This window comes from Panthera pardus, unplaced genomic scaffold, assembly GCF_024362965.1.
Source record: "Panthera pardus isolate Hobbes unplaced genomic scaffold, ASM2436296v1 HiC_scaffold_3, whole genome shotgun sequence".
In the NCBI taxonomy this organism is placed as follows: Eukaryota; Metazoa; Chordata; class Mammalia; order Carnivora; family Felidae; genus Panthera; species Panthera pardus.
Window position 1 is genome coordinate 26,893,905 of NW_026526876.1, and position 25,201 is coordinate 26,919,105.

At 40.9% G+C, this 25,201-nt stretch overlaps 1 protein-coding gene across 13 annotated transcripts in view; it reads left to right on the forward strand.

Annotated features, from left to right (window-relative positions):
- The window catches only part of BPTF (bromodomain PHD finger transcription factor), a 146,627-nt gene that overhangs the window by 28,222 nt on the left and 93,204 nt on the right, over positions 1-25,201 (forward strand). For all 13 annotated transcript variants that reach the window (XM_053892935.1, XM_053892932.1, XM_019466481.2 and 10 more), the window contains exons 2-4: positions 11,379-12,201; positions 20,751-20,974; positions 24,710-24,916. In XM_053892935.1, the coding sequence (XP_053748910.1) occupies positions 11,379-12,201; positions 20,751-20,974; positions 24,710-24,916 (1,254 nt within the window). The remainder of the gene's footprint in view (positions 1-11,378; positions 12,202-20,750; positions 20,975-24,709; positions 24,917-25,201) is intronic.

Here is a 25,201-nt window from a genome sequence, read left to right on the forward strand (position 1 = left end):
TGGGGGAGGGTCAGAGAGAGGGAGACACAGAATCTGAAACAGGCTCCGGGCTCTGAGCTGTCAGCACAGGGGCCCGACGCGGGGCTCGAACCCACGGACCGCGAGATCATGACCTGAGCCGAAGTCGGCGCTCAACCGACCGAGCCACCCAGGCGCCCCCCAACACACTTTTTAAAGTATGCTCTATGCCCAGCGTGGGGCTTGTTTGAACTGATGACCTCGAGATGGAGAGTTGCATGCTCTATGGACTGAGCCAGAATGGGAAAGATGAAAGGAAGAATACTTTTTACTTATGACAAATCATTTTCATAATTTTTAAAAAATGACTAGTAAAGGTATCATAGGTGATATTTTGTTATGCCATCCATAGTTTGTGTAACAGTAGATTAAGTAATTAAATTTTATTAGATCTAGAGTATTCTGATGAAAATGATCTTTCTTCACCCCCTATACCAATACTATTTTTCTCTCAGATACTGATGAGAAATAGGGAGACAATATTACATTTTTTCCCTCTAGAAACACAAATTATATAGAGAGTTACGGGGTCTAGAAGTCTGAACACTTCCAGACAATTTTCTAGATAGAATTAATTCAGTAAAAACTTATAAGCCAAATTTTGAAAAATCTATAGTGGCATCAGGGTTTTAATCCTGGCATGACTTCGCCACTGGACCTCCACCTTGTGTAAGTAGTGTTGCTTCTGGGTGTCACTGAACAACCACTTCTTAGTTACTGCAGTAAGCAAGACATGATTTGTGCTCTAAAAAAGTCAACAAATGAGCTGGGGGCACATGAGTGATTGCGTGTAGTATAAATGTACTCAAAACTGTAATGGAGAGCTGTACAAAGTGCCAGGGAAGCACTGTTCTCAGAGGCACAGGAGAGAACAGAAGAGGTGACATTTGATCAGGGCCTTGAAAAAGGTCTGGGATTTCTCACAACTTTAGCAAATTAAGGCATTTTCTGTTTAAAGTGTAAAGAGAAGGGTTTTTTTTCCCCCCTTTAATTAAAAAATTAGGGGTGCCTCTCTGGCTTAGTTGGAGTGTGTGTGTGTGTCTCGTGATCTCAGGGTTGTAAGTTCAAGCCCCATGTTGAGTGTAACGATTGCTTAAAAATAAAATCTTGGGGACTCCTGGGTGTCTCAGTTGGTTAGCATCAGACTCTTGGTTTTGGCTCAGGTCATGATCTCACGGTTCGTGGGTTCGGGCCCCGCGTCGGGCTCTGTGCTCAGCCTGGTTGGGATTCTGTCTCGCTCTCTCTGACTTTCCCACTTACGCACACATTCTCTCTCTCTCTCATTCTCTCTCTCTCAAATAAATAAACATTAAAAAAATAACATCTTTAAAAAAAAGAGCAAGAAATTAACCAAACAAGTGCAGATTGTGCCCACAGTGCATATTTTAAAAACCCAGATATGTAGAAAAGGGCCCCCGACCAAAAGTTAACACTTGGTGAGAACTGTTGACCAGTTCTTCCAAAGCGTTCAAAAAAAGAGCATCCCTACAACACCCTATCAGGTTCAGTTAGACTTTTATTGTGAAATATAAAAGAGTGGAAAGTTTTGCAAGTCTGGTCATTTTTTTTTTTTTTTTTAAGTATCTATACATAGTAACACATTTCTTCTGTTAAAGTAGTAACATTTCAGATGGGCCAGAATCTTTGTTTTTCAGGCACGAAATTCTCTCCCTTAACCTAGACTATGCTGGAAATTCATTGACAAATTCTTCCTCTTTGGTTCTCTTTTTCCCCCCAGAATTCATGCAGACCACTTTCCATCCTTGGCATTTTCTTTTTTGTAGGCTTTGTAGTCTTTGATTAGGCTTCAGCTGTCTTGTAAATCAGTCCTCTTCCAGTCTTGCCTCCTGAGACGACCCCTTAGTTTTCTTGCCTGAGTTTCCACAAAAGCCTTACGTTCTGTTTGAGAGGGGAGATATCCGGTTTCTGGAAAGCAGTAGTTTTCAAACTTCGCTGCACAATGGAGTTATCTGGGGAGAAAGATAAAAATACAGATTACTGAGCCTAACCTGGGGTTCAGTAAATTTGGGATGCATGTTGACACTCGACTTCTAACAGCTTACTATGTGACTTTGCTGCATCTCCAGTTTTACGACGGCTGCTTCATGGCAGCTTCTCAAACTTTAATGAGCATGTGAATCGCCTGAAGATTTAGAGAAACTGCAAATCCTTCTGTAGGAGACCCTTCTGGAGCGGGACCTGAGCTGCTGAATTTCTTGCAGGCATCTTCGATGATGCCAGTCGCATTTTGAGTAGCATGGTTTGAAGGTACTCTTTGAAATTAGTGCATTTAATCTGATGTGTATTGTTGATTGTCTGATCTCAGAGGGATAGCCTTTCTGAGTTGTAGGGCAGTGGTTCTTAACTTGTGGGCCTCAGACCAGCAGTTAGCGGCACCTGGGAATTACTAGAAATGCACATTCTGAGACTCTATTCTAGAACCGTTAAATCCAACTCTTTTAACCAGAGTCAGCTCTCCAGGTGATTCTGTTGTACAAAGTTTGCAGACCACTGTTCCAGGGTTTCCAGTTGTAGTCCTCTGTTTACTTACATAGTGAGGAGTAAAAGCACATTTCTGACATTTGTGCAATTGTGTGGGCTAGCACTTAAAAACTACACAGTGTTTCAATAAATATTTATTATGTACCTTACTATGTGCTAGCCACTATTCATGGCAACAACAGACAAAACTCCCTGCCTTTAAGAAGGCATTCTTTTTTTAAAAATGTTTAAAAAAATTTTTTTTTGTTTTACATTTATTCATTTTTGAGAGACAGAGCCTGAGCACAAGTGGGGGAGGGGCAGAGAGAGAGGGAGACACAGAATCCAAAGCAGGCTCCAGGCTCCCAGCTGTCAGCACAGAGCCCTACAAGGGGCTCGAACTTACGAGCTGTGAGATCGTGACCTGAGCCGAAGTCGGACGCCTAACCGACTGAGCCACCCAGGCGCCCCTAAATGTTTTATTATTTATTCTTGAGAGATACAGAGTGTGAGCGGGGAAGGGGAAGAGAGAGGGGGAGACACAGAATCTGAAGCAGGCTCCAGGCTCTGAGCTGTCAGCACAGAGCCTGACAGGGGCTCAAAGCCATGAACCGTGAGATCGTGACCTGAGCCGAAGTCTGATGCTTAACCAACTGAGCCACCTAGGCGGCCCAAGATTACATTATTATGGTTATTTACTACTTTATGTACGTTTATGTATGTACGTGTGTATTTTCCCATAAGCAACAGATAAAACAGTTCTGCATGGTTTCAAATTGTTTATCCTTTTGTAGCATTTTTGTCCCATGGTGTTTTGTTTTTAAGATTGATACGTGCTGACATATGTAGCCCTAAATTACTCAAGACTGCTCTCTGGAATCCTATCAAGTGTATGTTCCACAATTTAATCTTTCCCTTATTGGTGAACATTTTGGTCGTTTCTAGTTTGATTCGCTACTTATTTGCTCTTTTAAACAAATTGAATACTCTGCATATGCACAAGGAAGGTTTCCCTAGAGAAGTGATTTTCAAACTGTGGGCTGCAACCAGCATGTTTTGAAAGTTGACAGAATAGACCGAGTTAGGACAGAAGAGAAGAGGTTATAAGACATACGGTTAAGAGTAGCGTTTCGTAGGACTTTTGTTTTGGTGTTGTGTGCTGGATTGAGATGTAAAATGTTATTTTTTACTTTGGGCCGCGAACGTAGAGTTTGCAGACTGTTCTCTGAGGGTTGTGTGCACCACCTTAACCGGCACCGAGCTACTCTCAGAACTGGGGGTGCCCGTGTGTGGTGCTTACTGATGGTGGATTGCTGTTTCCATCGTACGGCCTTCTCCCCCAGATTTTACTTAGTTGGATTTTTAAGTCTGTGTCCATTGATGGGTATGACACAGTATTTCACTGTGGTCTTGTTTGCTTTGTCCTGATAACTAGTGAGGCAGATGTCAATCCCGCCCCCGCCCCCCGTCTTTTTTAATACAGGAAAATTTAATATATCTGCTAGATATTAGAATAGCGTTGAAAATGGTAATGAGTGTAATCCTTGGTGGCATATGATAGATACATTTTAATGAAGCGTTGAAATGATTTGCTAATACTAATGATTGACAGTCGAGGGGCTTACGTGGCTTAATTTTGAGCTTTCTCTTTGTGCATTCTAATCTGCGCTCAGTTCTATAAACCTGAATCTTTGAATTTGGCAGAGTGATCTTATACTTGTGTTCCTACAGTACCATCAGTAAGCCATTAGTACCAGTGTCATTTTGCTGATTTGAATATTAATGTTTCATATGTGTGCACAGATACCTGTTTAACATTTTTCTTTTAAATTACCATAATAAAAATATACACATGTGATATTAAAAAATATAAAAAAGTAAAAAAAAATTAGTTTTTCCCCCCTGCCCCCCCAGTTCTCCCTCTCAGAAACAAGAACTTTATTTATTTATTTAATTTTATGTTTTTAATTTACATCCAAGTTAGCATACAGTACAACAGTGATTTCAGGGGTACATTCCTTAATGGCCCTTGCCCATTTAGCCCATCCCCCTCCCACAACCCCTCCAGTAATCCTCTGTTTGTTCTCCATATTTAAGAGTCTCTTATGTTTCCTTTTTTAATTTTTTTATTTTTTTTTAACGTTTATTTACTATTGAGAGACAGAGACAGAGCATGAGCAGGGGAGGGGCAGAGAGAGGAGACACAGAATCCGAAGCAGGCTCCAGGCTCCGAGCTCTCAGCACAGAGCCTGATGTGGGGGTCGAACCACAAACCATGAGATCGTGACCTGAGCCGAAGTCGGATGCTTAACCGACTGAGCCACCCAGGTGCCCCAAGAGTCTCTTATGTTTCATCCCCCTCCCTGTTTTTATATTCTTTTTGCTTCCCTTCATCTGCTCTGTTTCTAAAAATCCTCGTATGAGTGAAGTCATATGATATTTGTCTTTCTCTGACTAATTTCACTTAGCATAATACCCTCTAGTTCTGTCCATTTGTAGTTGCAAATGGCAAGATTTCATTCTTTTTGATTGCTGAGTAATACTCCATTGTATATATATACCACATCTTCTTTGCCCATTCATCCATCAATGGACATTTGGGTTCTTCCCATACTTTGGCTATTGTTGATAGTGCTGCTGTAAACATTGGGGTGCATGTGCCCCTTCAAAATAGCATACCTGTATCCCTTGGATAAATACCTAGTAGTGTGATTGCTGGGTCGTAGAGTAGTTCTATTTTTAATTTTTTTTTTAATTTAATTTTTTTAAAATTTACATCCAAATTAGTTAGCATATAATGCAACAGTGATTTCAGGAGTAGATTTCTTAATGCCCCTTACCCATTTAGCCCATCCCACCCTCCCCCCAGTAACCCTCTGTTTGTTCTCCATATTTATGCATCTCTTATGTTTTGTTCCCCTCTCTGTTTTATATTAGTTTTGTTTCCCTTCCCTTATGTTCATCTGTTTTGTCTTTTAAAATCCTCATATGAGTGAAGTCATACGATATTTGTCTTTCTCTGACTAATTTCACTTAGCATAATACCCTCCAGTTCCATCCACATAGTGCAAATGGCAAGATTTCATTCTTTTTGATTGCCGAGTAATACTCCATTGTATATATATACCACACCTTCTTTATCCATTCATCCATCGATGGACATTTGGGCTCTTTCCATACTTTGGCTATTTTGATAGTGCTGCTATGAACATTGGGGTGCATGTGTCCCTTTGAAACAGCACACCTGTATCCCGTGGATAAATGCCTAGTAGTGCAATTGCTGGGTCGTAGGGTAGTTCTGTTTTTAGTTTTTTGAGGAACCTCCATGCTGTTTTCCAGAGTGGCTGCACCAGCTTGCATTCCCACCAACAGTGTGAAAGAGATCCTCTTTCTCTGCATCCTCGCCAACATGTTGTTGCCTGACATGTTAATGTTAGCCATTCTGACAGGTGTGAGGTGGTATCTCAGTGTGGCTTTGATTTATATCTCCCTGATGATGAGTGATGTTGAGCATTTTTTCATGTGTCAGTTGGCCATCTGGATGTCTTCTTTGGAGGAGTGTCTATTCATGTCTTTTGCCCATTTCTTCACTGGATTATTTGTTTTTCGGGTGTTGAGTTTGATAAATTCTTTATAGATTTTGGATACTAACCCTTTATCTGATACATTGTGTGCAAATATCTTCTCCCATTCTGTCGGTTGCCTTTTAGTTTTACAGAGTGTTTCCATCGCTGTGCAGAAGCTTTTTATTTTGATGAGGTCCCAATAGTTCATTTTTGCTTTGTTTCCCTTGCCTCCGGAGACATGTTGAGTAAGAAGTTGCTGTGGCCAAGATCAAAGAGGTTTTTGCCTGCTTTCTCCTTGAGGATTCTGATGGCTTCCCGTCTTACATTTAGGTCTTTCATCCGTTTTGAGTTTATTTTTGTGTATGGTGTAAGAAAGTGGTTCAGGTTCATTCTTCTGCATGTTGTTGGCCAGTTTTCCCAGCACCACTTCCTGAAGAGACTGTCTTTATTCCATTGGACCTTCTTTCCTGCTTTGTCAGAGATCAGTTGGCCATACATTTGTGGGTCCATTTCTGGGTTCTCTGTTCTGTTCCATTGATCTGAGTGTCTGTTTTTGTGCCAGTACCATACTGTCTTGATGATTACAGCTTTGTAGTACAGCTTGAAATCCTAGAAACAAGTACTTTAAAAAGATTCTTGGGGCACCTGGGTAGCTTAGTTGGTTGAGTATCTGACTCTTGATTTCAGCTCAGGTCACAATCCCAGCGTCTTGGGATCAAGCTCCACATTGGGCTCTGCACTGGGTGTGGAGTCTGCTTAAGATTCTCTTCTCTCTCTCTCTCTCTCTCTCTCTCTCCCTCTCCCCCTTCCCTCCCTCCCCCTCTCCCCCATGTGTGAGCTCTCTCTCTCTTTCTCTCAAATAAATAAATTAATTAATTAACTTAAAAAATATTAAGGATTCTTGGGGCGCCTGGGTGGCTCAGTCGGTTAAGTGTCCAATTTGATTTTGGCTCAGATTGTGATCTCAGTTTGTAGGATTGAGCCCTGTGTCGGGCTCTGTGTTGATGGTGTGGAGCCTGCTTGGGATTCTCTCTTTCTCGTTGTCTCTCTCTGTCCCTCCCCCACTCATTCTCTCTCTGTCTCAAAATAAATTTAAAAAAAAAGTCTTTTTCATTTCAGCATATATGAATTTTACTTTATTCTTTCCAACTGCCATTGTGTAAGTGTATCATAATTCATAATTCATTTAGGTATTGATGTATATTCAGGCTAAAACAAAACCCACAAAACTTCAACTTAAAAAAATTTTTTTTTAAGTTTATTTATTTTGAGAGAGAAAGAATGTGAATGGCAGAGGAGCAGAAAGAGAGAGAGAGGGAGAGAATCCCAAGCAAACTCCACACTGTCAGGGCAGAGCCCAGTACAGGTTTAGATCCCACGACCCAGTGGTCACAACCGGAGCCAAAATCAAGAGTCAGTCGCTTAACTTACTGAGCCACCCAGGCGCCCCCAAAACTTGAACTTTCATAAACCCTTGCGTTCAATTTTTTTGTACTTACTTAAATGCATATGTGTATATCTGTAGGATAGATTCTGGGAGGTTGAATTGCTGGTCAAAGGGTTATGCATTCAGATAGATTTTGCCAAATTGCCTTTTAAAATTTGAAATAATTTATACTTTCCCAATAATGCTTCAGAGGAAACTGACCTATATTTAATGTTAACTTTCAAAAGTGCTCACCCTGTTTACTATGTACATGACTATAGTCATGATTTGAATAGAAGCTCTTTTGTGGTTTCCAGCTAGATGTATAGAATATAGAACTTATGGGCCTTTTTTTTTTTTTTTTTGCCTTTTTTCCTTTTATTTCTAAAACCAACAGAAAATGAACAGACTTTAGCTTTTTTTTTTTTTTTTTTAGAGAGAGAGAGTGGGGGAGGGGCAGAGAATCTTTTTAAGTTTGAGAGAGAAAGGAAGGAGTGGGGAGGGAGGGAGAGAGGGAAGGCAAGCCTGGGGGAGGGGCAGAGGGAGAGAGAACCTCGAGCAGCCTCCACACTCAGCCTCCACACTCAGCCGGGAACCCGATGTGGGGCTTCATCCCACAACCCTGGTATCATGACCTGAGCCGAAATCAAGGGTTGGACATTAACAGACGGAGCCACCCAGGTGCCCCAACTTTAGCTGATTAATAATATGAAGTTATATAATCCGTTAAAATTCAGATCTATGCAATGGTTATCCAAAGTCTTTCAGAATGTATGAAAGCTGATGCTTTAAAATTAGACATTAAATTAATTTAGATAATACTTCTGTTACTGCTTTAAAATAGATTCTTATCAGCAGTTTTTTTTTTTTTTAACATTAACTGCTTTCATTGATAGTCTTCAGTAATTTATTGTGTTTCTCATTATAAAAAGCCTGCTGTATATACAGTGTCAGATACTTTAAGTATTCTCGTTTGCAAGTGACCGAAGACAAACATGTTCACTTACGCACGAGGGAAATGGTTTTGGTTTCCGTAACTGGGAAATCCGAAGGATAGGTTCCACCAAGGACTCAAGAATTGTTAGTACTTACGTGTCGCTTCTGCTTTTGTCCATCATCTTTACTCCCTTCTTCCATGAGGGAAGTAGAGATGACTTAGCCATGGACAGCTCTGGCCTCATTCATGGAGAGAAGGGGCTTCAGAGCACTTCTCATCTGAATATAAAATCCCAAGGAGAGTCTTGCTGGCCTGCCCTGGGTCATATCTCCATGCCATACTGTGACTGGGGCCCCATCACAATCACGGCGTGGGGAAGGGAAATTCTCAAAAGGGAATGATGCTGGGAAAATACTGCTAATGAAAGAAATATGCCAAATTCTGGGCGGCTCGGTAGGTTAAGCGCCCAACATCGATTTAGGTCATCTCACGGTTGGTGGGTTTGAGCCCCACGTCGGACTCTCTGCTGACGGCTCCGAGCCAAGAGCCTGTTTCGGATTGTTGTCTTCCTTTCTCTCTCTGCCCCTCCCCGGCCTGTGCACTCTTACTCTCCCTCTCTCAAAAATAAATAAACTTAAAGGAAAAAAAAAAGAGTTGGGTGTTCAGCTGGGGAGATGGAGTAGATACCATGAAAAGGTAATATAATATGAGGTAACATGGTTCACAGAAGGCTACATGAATTCAGAAGAGCCTGGGGAGATTAGAATAAGCTTTTGAACGTAATGGTAAATACAGAGTTAAATCTCAAGGTGGTGGTATATTCCACACCAGTTGGTTTCTTTCTCCATAAGTCACTTGGATCCATCTTTTTGTTGTTATTCTCACAGCCAGACTCTGAATCCAGGTCTTTATCTTCTGCTTCATTGCAGAACATGCCCTGTCTCTGGTCTCTTCCTCCTTGTCCTGTTCCTTCTGTTCAGTGAAGCCAGAGAAGTCTTTCTGGAACAGTGTACCCTTGTCCCTGCCCTGCTTAAAAAACCTGGTAACCCTCATCACTGCCGGAATAAAGTACTCTACAGACTCCTAAAGACTCTACATTCTGGTCCCAGAACTGCTTTCCAGCCTTCCTTCTGGAATTCTTTACTTGGATGCTCTTTGACAGTGTCTTGCATAAACAGCTGAGGGAATGCAGAGACCGGGTCTGTAAGCAGTTTTGTCTCGCTTGCGGACTTGTTGTTTCTTCTCTCATTTGAGGGAATCCCTCTAGGTTCAGCCTTCCCTTTTACTCCTCTCTCTCATTTATATTTATACAGACAAAGCCCAGATAATTTCCAGGAGGCACTAAAATGGGCTGGGTTACCCATCATGGTGCTTATTATCACGGTGATTCTGGGATTTAATCGAATCTGTGAAAAGTGCATCTGTGTAGATGGTACCCCTTTCGTGAAGTTTGCCGAGATGTAGGCTCACCAACAGTGTCTGGCCCAGGGTGATCCTTTGGACTTTTTTTCTGCAGAAAGTAATGGATACATTTTTATTTGGAAAATCTTTTCAATGAATGAATATTGGGTGTGCATTGGATAAATTAAAATATCTTCACCTTTTATATTCTTTAGCATGCTTTTTTCTCCTGACACCCTACACCCTTTTAGTTATGAGACTAAGCTCAAAGTGAGGAGGTCTCTGGAATGGGGGAGGGGGCAGGCAGTTCAGAGGTTACCAGTAGCCCTAAATCATGGTTGATAGAAGCTAATTGTACAGCAGTGAATTAAGGTTAACTTATCTTGTTAAAATTGTTTCTGATATTTAAAAATACTTTTCCTATTCTGTAAACATCATTGGAAGTAATAATAAAAAAATAATATAGGCACAGCTGTTTAGGAGACACTTGTTTCAACAAGTTTTCTTTTTAAAATTTATTTTTAGAACAAGTGCAAGCAGGGGGAGGGGTGAAGGGAGGGAGGGACAGAGAGAGAGAGAGAGAGAGAGAGAGAATATTTTAAGTAGGCTTCATGCTCAGCTTGGAGCCCAGTGTGGGGCTCGATCCCACGACCCTGGGATCATGACCTGAGCCTCGATGAAGAGTCGGACCCTCAACCGACAGAGCCTCCCAGGTGCCCCTCAACAAGTTTTCTTATTATACAGTAGGGCTTATTAAAATCCCTCATAGATTCATTCAGAAAATTAGATGAGCTCCTATATGCTTGGTACAAACTAAGCTCTCAAATGCGCTGTATATTGATACATTTATATATATACATATATATTCCTGGACATCACATCTCATAACAGGTACCTACAGTTGCTTAACCCACTGCTAAAAAATGCATACAATCTGTGTCTGTTTGCTAGGTGAGCCTCCCTTTTTTCTTCTCTTTTTACTTCTTCCTTTCTTCTGTCTTTCTGTCTCGGCCCTAACTTTGTGTTGCACTGTGGAACTCTCCGATACGTGGCTCTCAGGAAGCATTTCTGGCAGAGGAGAAGGGGTGCTATACCAGAGAACTTCCTGTTTGTCGAGAGCCGTTTCTGTATCACAGCTGACACAGTGTGAGCTCTCTTGTGCCTGTTACCTCACATGGGGATGTTTTTTTCTCATTTATGTTCTTTACAGATCTTTCACGAGTGCACTGTTACTTTTGACCATAGTTACCTGGAAACCACCTACCCCCTCTAGATAATTGAGAGGTGATTACGATTAAATTTGTGTTTTTTTTTTTTTTACTTCTAGTTTTTGATATAATGGGAAAACTTTGAGTTCGGATGTTTTTTGACTTAAAAACTAGAGCTGAATCATTGCTTCTTGATCCTGTTTTAACTTGACAGTTATTAGAAAAATCGGAGTGTGCTTATCTGTATTTTGAGGTGTATGTCCAGACAGGGAAAAGCTAGAAAACCGTAGTTTGCAGAAATGACGGATTGATTTGTAATGATGCCATTTCTTTATTTGCAGGTAGGCGAAAACCGAGAGTACATCGGCCTCGTTCTCCGATATTGGAAGAAAAAGACATCCCGCCCCTTGAATTTCCCAAGTCCTCTGAGGATTTAATGGTGCCTAATGAGCATATAATGAATGTCATTGCCATTTATGAGGTACTGCGGAACTTTGGCACCGTTCTAAGGTTGTCTCCTTTTCGCTTTGAGGACTTCTGCGCGGCTCTGGTGAGTCAGGAGCAGTGCACGCTTATGGCGGAAATGCACGTCGTGCTCTTGAAAGCGGTTTTGCGCGAAGAGGACACTTCCAATACTACCTTTGGGCCTGCTGATCTGAAAGACAGCGTTAACTCCACGCTCTATTTCATCGACGGGATGACGTGGCCGGAGGTGCTGCGGGTGTACTGTGAGAGCGATAAGGAGTACCATCACGTTCTTCCTTACCAAGAAGCAGAGGACTATCCCTATGGACCAGTAGAGAACAAGATCAAGGTTCTGCAGTTCTTAGTCGATCAGTTTCTTACCACGAATATCGCGCGGGAGGAGTTGATGTCTGAAGGGGTGATCCAGTATGACGATCACTGTCGGGTTTGCCACAAACTTGGGGATTTGCTTTGCTGCGAGACGTGTTCGGCTGTGTACCATTTGGAATGTGTGAAGCCGCCTCTCGAGGAGGTGCCGGAGGACGAGTGGCAGTGTGAAGTCTGCGTAGCGCATAAGGTGCCTGGTGTGACCGACTGTGTCGCCGAAATCCAAAAAAACAAACCGTACATTCGACACGAACCTATTGGATATGACCGAAGTCGAAGGAAATACTGGTTCCTAAACCGGAGACTCATAATGTAAGTGTGACGGTCTTAATTTTTGTGTGTGTTTAAAATCGAGCCAGTTTCCTTCCTGACTGAGAAAACCGAGCTCGGCCGCTGATGGAATATAAACCTTTGTGATCGAATAACGAGTTACGTAGTTAAGTAGTTTCTGACTTGAAGGAATACGTACCTTAAAACAGCTTTTTAAGTTGTAGGGAAAGAAGAGTGTACGAAAACGTGCAAATTACACACCCAGGGTATTAATTGCCTGGGATGGGAGATAGACTGTTACAAGGCAGATGCCACGGGGGGCCCTTCCCTGACTTTATTCCCTGCATCCCTGCAGCCTATCGTGAGGCGATCTCCACCCTTATTTTGGTGTTAGGATTTTCCTCTCGTTTCGGTTTCGCTGCATCCATACGTAAAATGGACCGGCAAGAACAAACCAGCCGTGTGAGGAAAGATCGGTTTTGTCATCATTGTCTCCCAGGAGGAGGAGAGAAGCTCTCCAGACTCATGGTCGCAGCCTGACTTCTGTTTTTCTGAGGGTTTTCAAGAGGCTCTTCCAGGCAGGTCACGGGGAAGCACAGGAGACCGTCTGGGAAAGCAGAGCATTTACCTCGGTCACGTGTCGGGCAGGGTCGGAGTATGGACTTGGTTTTGACGTCTTGTAGAAATACGATCGGAGGGAGTGGGCTGCTTTGTATTTTCAGCTTCTGAAGTCTTCACAGCCTTCTTGCAGCTCTCAGAATTAGGTCAGATCTTATAAAACCAGTGGTGGGCTGAAAGGAACATCGAGCAGGGCTTGGAGAAGATAAGCAGGAACTTCCTCAGCGCCTGGGCAGACCTCGCCAGGTAGAGGGAAGCGTCCCGGCCAGGCCCCCCCTTCACTTACGAAGATGGTACAGAGTAAACAGGTCCTCAGTTCTGGGCAGTCGTCGTCTTGCAGTGTTGCTGTTGAGAAATCTGAATCTGTTCGTTGATTCTTTGTACGTGACCTGTCGGGACTTACCTGGAAGCTTAGAATCTTCTCTTTGCTTGTAGCGTTTTGCGGTTTTAGAGTGATATGGCCTCGTATGAGTCCTTTTTTTATCCGCCGGGTGTTTGGTGGGCACTTTCAAATCTGGCAGTTGAGTCCTTCAGTTGAGAACTTGTCTTGAGAACTTCCTCCTCTCCTTTTCCCTGTTGTATTTATCTTGTGCTATTATTTTGTTGAACACTGGTCTTCCTGTTTTGGTCTTCTGATTTTCTTACCTTTTTCCTCCAGTTTTCCTCTTTGTCTTTTTTCTTCTTTGGGGTGGGAGGGAGGGAGGGAGTGAGTATATATGTGTGTTGTTCAGTTTTTCTGGAAGATTTCCCTATCTTAGTCTTTCAGCCCTACTATTTAGATTTTCTTTCTTACTATCGTATTTTTATTTTCTAAGAGCTCTTTTGTTCTTGGAATCTTCCTCCTTTAAAAAAGTAATAAGGGGCACGCACCTGGGTGGTTCACTCAGTTGAGCGTCTCACTTGAGCTCGGGTCATGATCTCACAGTTCCTGAGTTTGAGCCCCTGCATCCGGCTTGCTGCTGTCAGCCCAGAGCCCACCTCAGATCCTCTGTCCGTCTCCCCTCTTTGCCCCTCCCCTGCTCATGCCTGCGCCTGCTCACGTGCACTCGCACATGCCCGCTCTCTCTCTCTCTCAGAAATAAACATTAAAAAAACCTCTAAGATAGGAGTAATTATGAAAAAAAAAAAAAGTAATAAAATCCTGGACACCTGGGTGGCTCAGTTGGTTAAGCACCCAACTTTTGTTTCAGCTCTGGTCATGATCTCACAGTTTGCGAGTTCGAGCCCGCTTTCGGGCCCCCAGGTGCCCCAAGTCAAATACAAAACTTTAAATATTATTGGTAGTGATAATTAAGTGTTCCTTGTCAATAATTTGAGTAAATTTTACATCTCTTTAAAAGTTAGATTAAAACAAGACAATTTCAGTGTGATGCCCTCTTGTGGTAGATTATATGTGGACGCCTGGTGAAACTTGAAACCATGTGAATTATTCAGCTGACAGTATGTGGAGATTTGGTATATACTCTCCCTGGACGGTTAAAATGATAAATCAGTGGACTTATTGCCCAAGGGGGGCATACCTAAAGCAAAGTCTGGGGAAGTGAACCAATTTTTAATTGCAGTGCTATCTTTCCTATAGGCCCAGAGCCTGCTTGGGATTCTCTCTCTCTGCCCCTCCCCTGCTTGTGCACATGTTCTCTCTCTCTGTCTTTCAAAAATAAATAAGTAAACTTTAAAAAAAGTAAAACTGTTTTTTGGGGGCACCTGGCCCTGCTTAGTCGGAGGAACATGCAACTCTTGATCTCGGGGTTGTGAGTTAGAGCCCCACGTTGGGGGTGGAGATTACTTAAATAAATAAATATACTTAACAACTTTTTTTCACTTTCAAATGTACTAAATTATAATTTTAAACCTATATTGCTTTGCACCCATACCTCCCCGTTCTAGCTTGTAAGCCGCCTATTTCCTTGCTAGCTTAATGCCATCAAACCTGCATCGGTAAGCCTTCTGGCCGTGTCCAGTTCTGTATATCCCGCAGTCTCCTGGACACGTTCACACAGCAGGCACCTCAAACACAACATGTCCAAAACTGAACTCGTCACTTCCCCCGCATTACCTACCCTTCACCCATTGATCCTATCTGTAGTAAATGGGATCACCATTGCACCAGCTGCTCAAGCAAGAAACTCAGGAATAGGCTTTTGTCTTGTATTGTTTATTATACCTTTTAATTACTCCTTAAATTCTAAATCTGATTTTCTCCGTTCTTGCTGCCCTTATCATAACATAAGCCAACATCATCTGGATTGGACTCCTTTAGTAGTTACCCCTGTGTGTAACTCCCCACTACCCAGTGCTAGTCTCTGTTCCACAGCTGGATGATTTCAGCAATTTGGATCAGGTCTCTTTCTCCCTCAGGTTGAAAAAACCTTTCAGTTACTTCCATTTGCTCTTAACAGAAAGTTCAGATTCCTCCATTTGCTCTTAACAGAAAGTTCACAGTTCCCTAATTTCGGACATTTAATTCTCTTGCTTCCCATTACCTGCCCCCCCCCCCCCCATAAATAAATAAATAAATAAATATCAAACTAAAACATCCAGAAATCTTTTGGCTTATTCTCAAGTCTTGGCCTATATATGCCCTTTCCTAGGGCTTTCTTTCCCTGAACCTCTTTCCCTCTTGCACCTTGAAAGATTTTTTTTTTTTAAAGTTTAAGTTTTTTATTTTTGAGAGAGAGAGAGCATGAGTGGGAGAAGGGCAGAGAGAGAGAGAGAGGGAGGGAGTGAGAATCCCAAGCAGGCTCTGCACTGTCAGTGCAGAGCCCGACTTGGGGCTTGAACCCGCGAACTGCGAGATCATGACTTGAGTCAAAAGCAAGTCAGATGCTCAACTGACTGAGTCACCCAGGCGCCCCTCCTTTATTTATTTTTTTAAACACCCATCCCACTTGTAATTATTCGTTTTAAGGTAGGTATCACATACTTCATAAGATGAAGAAAATAGTAGCAACTCTGCATTATTATACCCAGTCGACACTGGCAGCGTTCTAAGTGTTTTATGTGTTTGAACTCAGTCTTCACGACAACATTTTGATAGAAGTATTGCCACCCCCATTTTTCAGACAGAAGTTGAGGCACAGAGAGGTTAAATAATGTATTCAGTGTCACACAACTAGTCGTAAGTAGCAGAATCAGGATTCAGTCCCAGGTATTCTGGCTCCAGAATGTGTGCTCCTGATCTGCTCGGACTGCCTGACCTCGCTGGTGCTTTAACTGCTAAATCCCTAGCTGGGTTGGTTTCCTGCGGCTGCTATAACCAAGTACCACAAACTGGGTGGCAGAAGTTTATTCTCTGGCAGTTGTGCCAGCTGGAAGTTTAAACTCAGGGTGGCAGTGGGGCCGTGTTCCCTTTGGAGGCCCTAGGAAAGAATCCATTCTTGCCTTTTCCAGCTTCTAGTGGCTCAAGTGTTCCTTGGCTCGTGAGCAACATAATTCCAATCTCTGCTTACCTCTGTCTCTTCAAGGAAGCCAAAGCCTTTTCCATCCAGTATCTCCAAATTCCTCCAGCCTTTCCCCATCACCCAGTTCCAAAGCCATGTTCCCATTCTTAGGTGTTTGTCAGAGGGCTCCATTTTCCCTGTACCGAAAGTTGAGTTTCCTAGGGTTGCCGTAACAAATCACCATACACGGAGTTGCTTCACACAACAGGAATTTGGGTCTCTCACAGTTGTGAAGCCACAAGTCTGAAACCTCAGTGTCAGCAGGACTGGTTCTTTCTGGAGACTCTGAGGGAGACTGTTCCAAGCTCTAGTGGTCCCTGGCTGTCCTTGACATTTCTCGGCCTATAGGCAGATGGATCATGCGAATCTCTGCCCGCACCTTCACATCACCTTTCCTGTGTGTCCCTGTGTCTTCTCTTCCACTTACAAGGATACCAGATTTAATCACATTGTATCTGCAAAGACCCTGTTTCCAAATAAGGTCACCTTCTAAGGTTTCGGATGGACATAAATTTTGGAGGGATGCTATTCAACCCACTACTACTGTTCCTTACTCTTAGTTTCTGTGGGTTTGTTTAAAAATGAAACTTGAGACTTATTGTTAGTCTTAACCTCCTCCTTGTCTTGCCTGAGTGAAAGCCAAACAGACTTTAACATGGAGACCTGTAATATTTATGTTTGCTCTTAATTATGTTTTTGGCAGACGGTTTCATTCCAACCTGTCTTCCCTGCCACCCTGTGAGCTCCTTTGAGCTGATTAGTGTCTTTAGGAAAGCCAGGCCAGTTTGGGTGTGCAGAAGGAACATTGTAGGCACTGTACGGACAGAGCGTCAATAGAAACCACATTCTGACCCCCAAACTAAATATACATACACATCAGTGTATATTTATATAGGAAAGCTTTTGTCACTTTTATAATTAAAACAAATAATTTTGATGATATAAACTCTGACAATGTGTGCCCAAGTCCGCAAGTATTGGGACAACTTGGCGGGGCACCTGGCTGGCTCAGTCAGTAGAGCATGTGACTTGTGATCTCAGGGTTGTGAGTTCAAGCCCTATGTTGGGTGTGGAAACGAAAAAAATAATAAAATAAAAAATAAAATAAAATAAAAAAATGAAAATAAAACAATAAAAAAAGCATTGGGACAACTTTTCACAAGGTGCCTGGCTGGCTCAGTCAGTAGAACATGTGACTCTTGATCTCAGGGTTGAGTTTGAGACCCTCCTTGGGCACAGACATTGCTTTAAAAAAAAAACAAAAACAGAACAGCTTTTCTTTGAAAACATTAGCAGTTATTGTTCACTCTGTTTTGTTACTTTATGCTTTTAACAAATTTATCCTTCTACAGCTTCAAGAAGAAAAAAGTTGTCAGTGTTGTGTATTACCTTTGATGAGCAGAATAAAAAAGTTACTGGGCACCACATTTGTAGAGGGACATTTAAGGGAAGAAAATCAGGGGAGTGAAGACTGGAAAATGTGCTGTAAAGAATGACTAAGGGCGCCTGGGTGGCTCAGTTAAGCGTCTGACTCTTGGTCTTGGCTCAGGTCAGTATCTCATGGTTCATGAGTTCGAGCCCCACATTGGACACCATGCTGACAGTGCTTGAGATTCTCTGTCTCTTCCTCTCTTTCTGCCCCTCCCCCATGCGTGCTGTCTCTCAAAATAAACTTTAAAAAAAAAAAAAAAAAAGAATGATTAAAGTATTTGAGCATGTTTGGCCTGAAGAGGAAAAAACAGCAAAATTACAGATGTGAAAGATTTGAAGTAAAAGATTTGAAGGACTGTGTGTGGAGGATATGTTAGTTTTATTTCACATAACTCCAGCAGGCAGAACCAGGCCTAATTGGCAGAAATACTAGGTTTGTGTCATGTCATTAAAAGGAAGAACTTTCTAAAAGGGCAATTCCAATCCAGAACGGACTGCTATATGAAGTAGTGAGTTCTCCTTTAAGATGAAACTTAAGATAAAAATTGAAATTATTCTTTGTTTAAATGGAAATTATGCAGGTGTCTATATGGATTAAGTCAGCTATTAGGAACCTTTTCAGTAGTATGTGAGTTACTTGAAAAAATAGAATGTCCGTTTAATTAAATTGGTTCCCATAGAACCCTGTTTTCATGTTGAAATCTTATGCTTGTAAATTATGTTTTCTAACCCCAAAATGTTTTTATACAGAATGTTTCTCTTGTTTCATTGAAATTGGTAGATATTTCTGAATAAAGAGGATAAAGCACATTGTAAAGCACATTGTAAAAGAAAGAATTTAACATCTTTATAACAGTGAAATCCTTAAGATTGATATTTTAGATAATAATCAGGCTGTCCTATAACTCTTACGCTCAGTCAAAGCTAAGTACTTTCTGATTTGATATTGTCACTTAATTAGAATTTTGATACAGTATTGCCTTTTGAAAGCATTTTATTAGTCTTTTTGATTAGAGGACTCTGACATCTTTAACATTGTAAATTGGGATAAGATTGTTGTCATCACTCAGTCATAAGAAGTCAGTAAAAATACCCTTATAGAGCAGATTAAAAAAAAAATGATTTTCAGCAATTTTTTAGAAAGCTTCTAACAGAGCAATATACTAATTTCATATGTTAGCAGATGCTGATTTTAAAGAGCAAAGCAGGGGGTGCTTGGCTGGTTCCGTTGGAAGAGCATGCGACTCCATCTCAGGGCTATGAGTTCGAGCCCCAGGTTTGGGGTAGAGATTCCTTAAATAAAACTTAAATGCTATCTCGCTTTGCTCTTTCTTTTTTTTTCTGTTCATGTTTGAAAAGTTTTGATAATTTCGATATCCATTTATTTATCCATGACTTGATATGTCCCTTCTTTCTTTAGAATTACTGGATGATTCATTCCTGGAATTCTGCTCAATTTTTATTTATTTGCTACCTTAATAGTAGTAATCATATTTTATATTTATTGATTACTAACAATGTGCCTGGGTACTACAATCTGTGCCTTATTATAACACCTCTAATTCTTATTGCTGACCCTGAAAATAGATACTGTTATTCCCATTTTAGCAGCTAGATGAGGCTCAGAGAGGTGGTGTCTTTTTCATGGTTGCATATCTCATAAATGCCTGAACCCATTTTAAAGCCAGATCTTTCTTTAAAAAAAATTTTTTTTTTTAATGTTTATTTTTGAGAGGGAGGGAGGGGCAGAGAAGAGGAAGACACAGAACCCGAAGCAGGCTCCAGGCTCTGAGCTGTCAGCACAGAGCCCCACGTGGGGCTCGAACACACAGATCGTGAAATCACGAACTGAGCCGAAGTCAGATGCTCAACCATCTGAGCCACCCAGGCGCCCCTAAAGCCAAGTCTTTCTTGAAGCCTAGTTCTTTCAGCTTTGTGAGTTTGCTGTTGAGTAGACAGGAAAGTTAAACTCTCGGCAGGTACCTCACACATGCTCCTGGACTCCTTTCGAATGAGAGAATATCATCGCATGTATTTCTCATAGTCCCGTCGTAGGCCTGAATTTGCCTTGGGTTTGTAGTTAGTGGCCATCCCTGCTGGAGTCTACACCTCCGTTACAAGTGGGTGGGACCTTTGGAGAGATGTAGGCAGGGCTGGGGGCTGCTCCTCTTCTCCCCATTTTGAACTTGGGCCATAAGAAGGGAAGAGACACGAGACATTATTGCTCATTGAGATCACTCTTCAAGGACCAGAATTTAGCAGAGCATTTATACCATGTTGATGGAAATGTTCTAAACTGGATTGTAGTGTCAACCTGCTCTGAGTATAGTTTAAATATTTCTGGTTAAAATTTCATTCGTATGGTTAGAGTGATGATATCAGAGTCGACTGAAGTAGAACCAAGACTGTCCTCCACTGAGCACTCCCACACTTTGAATTTTGAGGTCCTGTTTCTTTTTTCTCCCTTTTCAAGTTTTATATATGTAAGTAATTTTTACATGCTGTGTGGGGCTCGAACTCATGACCCCAAGATGAAGAGTTGCATGCTCCTTCCACTGAGCCAACCAGGTGCCCCTTGAGATTCTGTTTCTGTGTGTCATATTTTTAGATACCTTTCTCTGCTGCTATACTAATTCCTCTCTCCCCACTATTACAAATTATTTTTTTTCTTTTTCTTTTTTTTTTTGAGAGAGAGAGAGGGCGGGCAGGGGAGGGGGGAGGAGGGAGAGAGAATCCCAAGCAGGCTCCATGCCCAGTGTGGAGCCTAATGCAGGGCTCAATCTCATAACTGTAAGATAATGACCTGAGCTGAAATCAAGAGTCGGATACTTAACCGACAACTGAGCCACCCAGAGGCCCCACAGATTATTCTATCATAAGCTGCTGTGGGCTAGGAAATCCAAATACTTAGAGATTGCTCAACTAGAACAAAAGTAACCCGAGTTTGAATGAGACCGGAGGGGAGTTTTTATGAGCAGATATACTGAACACCTTAAAACATGCAGTTTGTGTTACATATTTTAACTTTCATTGCGTAGATGGCAGCTGTCAGATCAGTGCCATTATAGCTAACATAGAAAGTGTTTTTGTTCTTTTAAACAGAGAAGAAGATACAGAAAATGAAAATGAGAAGAAAATTTGGTACTACAGCACAAAGGTCCAACTTGCAGAATTAATTGACTGTCTAGATAAAGATTACTGGGAAGCAGAACTCTGCAAAATTCTGGAAGAAATGCGTGAAGAAATCCACCGACACATGGACATAACTGAAGACTTGACCAATAAGGCTCGGGGCAGTAACAAATCCTTTCTGGCGGCAGCTAATGGTAAGAGGGAAATCTTCTCATTTTACTTGTTACTAAATTTGAGATAAATTCTTGGTATTAAGTCACTACAAAATTTGAAGATATTAACATTTCAAATATGTATATTTTAATTCCCGATACTTTCATTTTCCCAAGAGAACCTTGTTCATCCCAGCATAAATTAGGGATGCTATGCATTTTAGCATTTTGTATATTGCCTCGGTCATTACTAATATTTCCCCAACTGTTTTCTTTAATTCAAGTTACCTTATTATTAGGAACCCTATTTTTAATTATGAGAAGTAGTGTTCTTTTAAAATTTAGTCTTTGCTTTCTTTTTTATTTTAAGTAAAACTTAATTTTAGAATAGTTTTATAGTTACGGAAAAGTTGCTAAGGTAGAACAGTGTTCCATATAGCCTGCACCAGGTTTCCCCATTAGTAATGTAGTTAGTGTGACACATTTGTCATAAGTAGTGAACCAATATTAATACATTATAATACCTGAACTCTATACTTTATTCATATTTCCTATTCATATTTTTCATTTCATTTTTCCTATTCATATTTTTACTGACATCCTTTTTCTGTCTCATGGTCGCATCCAGAACACCACATTGCATTTACTTATCATGTCTCTTAAGGCTCCTGTAGACTGTCACAGTTTCTCAGACTTCTTATTTATTTATTTATTTATTTAAAAAAAATTTTTTTTTAACCTTTATTTATTTTTGAGACAGAGAGAGACAGAGCATGAACGGGGGCGGGTCAGAGAGAGAGGGAGACACAGAATCTGAAACAGGCTCCAGGGTTTGAGCTGTCAGCACAGAGCCTGATGCGGGGCTCGAACTCACAGAGTGCGAGATCACGACCTGAGCCCAAGTCGGATGCTTAACCGACTGAGCCACCCAGGCGCCCCATCTCAGACTTCTTATTTTTGATGACCTTGACAGTTTCGACGGGTACTGGTCAGGTATTTAGTAGAATGCCCTCTGTCTGGATTTGTCTCATGTTCTTCTCCCAACTGTGATTATGGATTTGGGGAGGAAGACTACAGAGGTGAAAAGTGCCATTCTTATCATCATACCAAGATTATGTGCCGTCAACGTGACTTATCACTGATCATGTTAACCTGGCTCAGGTGGCGTTTGTCAAGTTTCTCCACTATAAAATTACTCTTTCTACCCATGCTGTGCTTTGGGGAAGAAAGTCACTACGCACAGCCCACACTCAGGGAGGGGAGAGTTAGGCTCTCCCTCCTGGAGGTAGTGGCTATCTACATAAATTATTTGGGATTTTTCTGCACAGCAGATTTGTCTGTTCTTCTAGTTTATTATTCAGTCATTTATTTATATCGGTGTGGACTCATGGATATTTACCTTATCGCTTGGGTTATATTTCTTTTTTAAATTTTTTTTTTCAACGTTTTTTATTTATTTTTGGGACAGAGAGAGACAGAGCATGAACGGGGGAGGGGCAGAGAGAGAGGGAGACACAGAATCGGAAACAGGCTCCAGGCTCCGGGCCATCAGCCCAGAGCCTGACGCGGGGCTCGAACTCACGGACCGCGAGATCGTGACCTGGCTGAAGTCGGACGCTTAACCGACTGCACCACCCAGGCGCCCCTATATTTCAATACCTAATTTACCTTGGGTTACCTTGGATTATGGATATTTACTTTATAGTTTGGGTTATATTTCAATACCTAATTTACTTTCTTGCTCAACTTCTTGCTTTATAAAAGATAATAAATACTTATGATTTTTTTTAAAAAGTTCAAATAGTATAAAAGGGTATACAGTGAAAAGTGAATCTCCTTCATAATCCCGTTTCACCTTGCTTTTTTTCAGACACGCTATTATTGCCATTTTTAAAATCCTGCTAGATCTACTCTGCATGTTTAATAAGTATCACCTGTGTTTTCTAATAGTGCATTTTAATCTTAGATAAAATGATTAAGACTTTGAAAGTACACTTGAACTGCCTGGCTCTGTTCTTCTATATGTGTTATCTGCTATACATATAATCCTATTAATTTTCCCATTCTCCATTTACTGAAAAATTTCCCAATTTTCTATTTGCTTAAAGTAGAATATTTATATGTAATAAATATATCTACTTAAGCTATATCGGAGCCTGTTCCTACATGCTCTGCATCTGTAGTGCCTTTAATTCATGTGTATTTTTTGAGAATGCTATAGTCATACTGTTATATATAAATACTGTTGCATACAAATATACTTCGTCTTCAGAAACTAGCAGACTGATTACCAAGGATTGTGTTTATTCATATCTGGTGGTAGGAAGTATTTTTCTGTTACATCTGTTTAGAAAAATATGTAACATTTTCATCAGATAAGTTTTAGTTGTCAGAATTCTTTGGGGAGGTTGTATCCCCTTCTTGCTATTTTCTCTCCATACAGTAGATCAAATAATAAGAAATTTTATTACTTTCAGTCAGGCTATATCCCTCTTAGTTTTCTTTCATGAATCATGGCATTAAAATCGGCAAATCTCAGGGCGCCCGGGTGGCTCAGTTGGTTGAGTGTCCCGACTTTGGCGCAGGTCGTGATCTCATGGTTGGTTCATGGGTTTGAGCCCCGTGTCGGGCTCTGTGCTGACAGCTCAGAGCCTGGAGCCTGCTTCAGATTCTGTGTCTTCCTTGCTCTCTGCCCCCACCCCCCACTCGCGCGCGTGGTCTCTCCCTCTCAAAAGTAAGTAAAAACAAAACATTAAAAAAAATCGACAAATCCCTTTTTATTCTTACATTCTCAGCTTTGAGTACGGTAATAAAGAACTATCCAGTCCCTTAAAAAGCAATGTTAAGTGTGTTTTTATCAAATATGTTAAATTAGAAATATTTTCTAGAGTGAGCTTGCCTATTCACAAAATTATGTACATAATATCATCTTAACTAATGAACAAAACCAAAATAAGATGTATAATTAAAATGTTTAGTGGTCTGACTTAGGGGAATGTGAAAAACTAAAAAGTGTCCAATATAGAGGAATTAGTTAATTCCATTATGGATTATCATGTGGTAGAACACTAGAGAATTGGAGAATTATGTAAGATACCATGCAAAAACAGTGCCTGGGTCATTGAGGTACTTAAATTCTTCTTCTCTAAAAAGATTCTTTTTCTCTAACTAGGTAATAGACCAGCTTTTATCAAAAAATAACCAACTAGCATAGAATGATTATAGTTGGTATTCTATTTATATTTTTCAAATTTCCTACAATGAGCATGTTATATTTCAGTGTAATTCAGCATGTAGTGTACTTTTTGTTATTAAAAAAAAATTTTTTTTAATGTTTCTTTATTTTTGAGAGAGAGAGAGAGAGAGCGTGCAACACTAGTGGGGGAGGAGCTGAGAGAGAGGGAGACACAGAATCCGAAGCAAGCTCCCGGCTCGAGCTGTCAGCACAGAGCCTGACGTGGGGCTCGAACTCATAAACCTCTAGATCATGACCTGAGTTTAACCGACTCAGCTTCCCAGGTGCCCCAAGAGTCAGATGCTTAACCGACTGAGCCATCCAGGTGCCCCTACCATATATTTTCTAGAAGTGAAGATTACCCCATTGGTTGTGTTCTATGGGCATCAATATCGTATCGGTAATCTTGATCCTTATTTCTTAGTTCCGCTGTTTTGACATATGTAACTTTAATAACTTGTATTGAAACTCTTGAGTGACCTTTGTGGTACTTTTTCTATATTTGGTATACCTGGAAACAAAATTTTTTGTTTTTCTTGTAGAAGAAATTTTGGAATCCATAAGAGCCAAAAAAGGAGACATTGATATTGTTAAAAGCCCAGAAGAAATAGAAAAGGACAAGAATGAGACTGAGAATAATAACTCCAAAGATGCTGAGAAAAGCAGAGAGGAGTTTGAAGACCAGTCCCTTGAAAAAGATGGTGATGACAAAGCACCAGATGATGATCCTGAGCAAGGAAAATCCGAGGGTAAAAAAATTACTTGGCTAGAAAGTAGTATTTCATCAGTGTTATTTATGAAACCTCCAATTTTGCTTTCAAAATGAAAATGAATCCTTTTTTTTATTACTAATACCTCTATAATTTTATATTTCTAAAGAAATTAGGATATCCTTTCCTCTTGTAACATGTATAATCATTGTAATGAGTTTTATGTATTGGTAGATTTGCTATAATATACCCATATCTCTATTTATACTTCCTAATAAGATACTCTTTCCCTGTAAGATTTGTTGGTGAAAAAAAATCACTATT